The sequence below is a fragment of the Egretta garzetta genome, unplaced genomic scaffold (assembly GCF_000687185.1).
Source record: "Egretta garzetta isolate BGI_Z169 unplaced genomic scaffold, ASM68718v1 scaffold16, whole genome shotgun sequence".
Classification (NCBI taxonomy): domain Eukaryota; kingdom Metazoa; phylum Chordata; class Aves; order Pelecaniformes; family Ardeidae; genus Egretta; species Egretta garzetta.
This window is the reverse complement of record NW_009260022.1, coordinates 3,622,847-3,625,686: the sequence shown is the minus strand read 5'-3', so window position 1 is coordinate 3,625,686 and position 2,840 is coordinate 3,622,847. Positions and strand designations below refer to the sequence as shown.

At 49.1% G+C, this 2,840-nt stretch overlaps 1 protein-coding gene across 1 annotated transcript in view; it reads right to left on the bottom strand.

The window, feature by feature from the left end:
* Window positions 1-1,488, bottom strand: part of GAD1 (glutamate decarboxylase 1) — a 31,058-nt gene extending 29,570 nt beyond the window's left edge. The window contains exon 1 of the mRNA XM_009640769.2: window positions 1,419-1,488. Within this exon, the coding sequence (XP_009639064.2) occupies window positions 1,419-1,488 (70 nt within the window). The remainder of the gene's footprint in view (window positions 1-1,418) is intronic.
* Window positions 1,489-2,840: the final 1,352 nt, after the last annotated feature.

Here is a 2,840-nt window from a genome sequence, read left to right as displayed (position 1 = left end):
GGCCGGCGAGCAGGGCAATTATGTGGCTCGCGTCAAATGGAAACCAGCGTGCAAAGCGGGCTTCGCCCCAACGACCTACAATCCCAAACGGAGCCCGTTTCTGTGCGTTACCATTCGATCCCCCAGCACGCGCCAGGCTAAGCATTCAGGAAAGACTGACAGACAACCCCCCGCCACCACAAAGGTGCATTTTGCCCGGGTCCAACGACAGGCGTCACACCCATAGGGTATCTGCACACACACGCGTTTAGGCAAATGGGGACCAGTACGTGCTCCAGCGCTAGCCTGCGCTCTCCCGCGCTCGCTTTAGCGGCACAAATGGCAGGAGAAGGCATGTCTGTCTGGGGGAAGGAAGGTGCTGGACCAGCCCTCGCTCCTCGCCAGATGTTCGGCTCTTTCCTGGCGGACACGGCGCTCCGATAACCGACACAGGGTCGCCGATCGACAACTGCCGGGTCAGTGCCCCGCTCGTCTCTTTGTCCCCACGGCTACCTGCGATTTATTTTAGTCCCCTTGTAAAGAAAATGAAGGTCGCGGCAGTTCATTCGATTTCTGCGTGTGACACCTCAGCCCAAGGCAGCAGAGCCTGTCACCCCCGCCTGGAACAAGGCTCGGTGCTGCCGTTCGCCCCCTCCCCCGTTCCTTCCAGAATAATGGCAATAATGACTCCGGTGCTCGTGCCTCGCAGCCCTTTCAGGGTAAAAGCTGTTCCCCGCTTTGCTGTGCCTGACAACCTTTCATTTCTTACTGTTGCCCGCTCTTTGTCTCTGATGCTTTATAGCGTCAAGCCTCTTTTTCATTTATTTTCGGTAGGCGACGGTCTGAATTGCCTGGCAGGGCTATAAACCGATTCTCTATCCACCTGCAGCAGGCTCTGCTTCCCACTCACACCTCGCTAACTCAAGGCGAATTCAGAGCAATTAGGAATACGAGGCTTTTGAAAAGCTACAATTAGCATCCAAATTTCGCTTGATTACAGGCTTCAGCGTAGGCTGAAAGGAAGCTGCAGCATTAGCATTTATATAACGTAAGGGGGGGACGACGACACCCGCTTTAAGCCGCTGGTGTAACTTCGCCCTTTAACCGATTCATTTTCTCCACACCCCTTACAACATCCTGATTTTTTGGCCATCTGGGGGTTCGGTTTATTGTCTAAATCCCTCAAACGTGGCTGTAAGATAAAGGCAGCGCCGGTCGCTGAGGTGGGCTTTTCCTCCCAGCGTTTTATTCGCCACGGACCAACCTCTCCCGCTCCCACCAGAGAGATGGTTTCTTTGTGTAGAGCACTTTCCGCACCTTGCTTCACGGCGCGGCACAGGGCTTCACGGATTTATCGTTTCGTTTCGAAATCGGTCTTTCCAAGCCCAGGTGGAGAAAGCCTCCAAAATACTTTAAACGAGGAAAATATTAAAACCTACTTGTGGGTCGTAAATTAGTTGGGGTGGGGTCCGGAGCGTCGTTGGAGGACGAGGGAGCAGAGGAAGCCATCCCTTCAGATAAGCCCCAGTCCCGGGTTTCCTCCGGTATTCCTCTGAGGGGTGGGCAGCAAGGAATTTGCTGGAAGGAAGAAAAGGCGGTTTTAGTAGTCTGGTCCCCCGGAGGACCGCCCCGGAGTCCCGCCCGGACGCCGGCGGGCGGCAGCCTGCAGGTAATGTTCATTAAATATTTTTTTGTCTATTGTGATTTACAACTGTAGATGGACAGAGAAATACATAACTGAAAAATTGAAGGTGTGAAAAATTTATTTTTATTTTCTCTCCATTACAATAAAGCCAAAACGTATAAATAAGATTCACTTGTATATATATAAAATGGTGCTTCATTTTGCATATACCTACTTCAGGGTCTCAATGCGCAGTTCTTACTAACAGAGCTGGTACTGATGGATAGAAGCACTGTTTGTTGTGTTATTTTGGATTGGTTTGCAAGATTATTTCTAAAAGCATTTATTGGAATTCAGAACTGTATGATTAACTGTTCTGTCAGTAAGATGCTTTGTTGTTTTAAAATGAATAATGCACTTATCTTTAAAACTTAGATACTCACATAGCAATCTTCCAAAGGTTAAGAAATTTTTATGTAACAATCTCATAAATTTAATAAATTACTGGGTTTATTATGCCAAAAAGTTGCATATGAGTACTCCTTGTCATGGGACTAGCCCTTTCTGTAAAATTTCTCAATAAGGAGAGTTAGTGAGATGAAGGCTCCAATTAACTGCGTTTCTAATTTTTTGGAGTTGAAACATAGGTGACTGCTGTGTGCTTGGTAAGTATAGTGTTTTCTTTTTTTTTTTTTTTTTTTTTTAAGAGGAAAAAGGAAACAACTGTAAAGCAGAAGAGATTCTCTAGACAATGCCTGGGAGTGAAGTAACAGGTTAACACCATGTCTAAGGCGCTGGCTGTCTCAAAATACCCGTTATCCCTCTATAGGTACGACAGCGACCAAAACCGATTTTAAGGGGTGAAAAAAAAAGAAAAAAAGCTCCAGATCCTGAAAGACGTTCCCAAAGGTTTGAAAAAATAGGATGCTGCTGAGAGGAGACTTACCGAGGGGGCGAGCGGACCACTCTTACTGCCGGAGTCCAGGCAGGCAGGGCGACTCCAGCCTGGGAGCGACCCGCCGCTTATAAACTCCGCCAGAAACGACGTCGGAATACCAATCGCGCCGCGGAATTTAATGCCAGATGACCTTTTTTTCCAGAAGTGCTCGGATTTGCTTTTTTAAAAGCGTGAATCGCCGGTTGATCTGCTTCGACGCAGGCATGAGTCACGGGGCTGCCGCCACCCCCTCCGCGTCGCTCCGCACGGGGGCTGGGGACCGCCGGGGCGGCCGGCTGG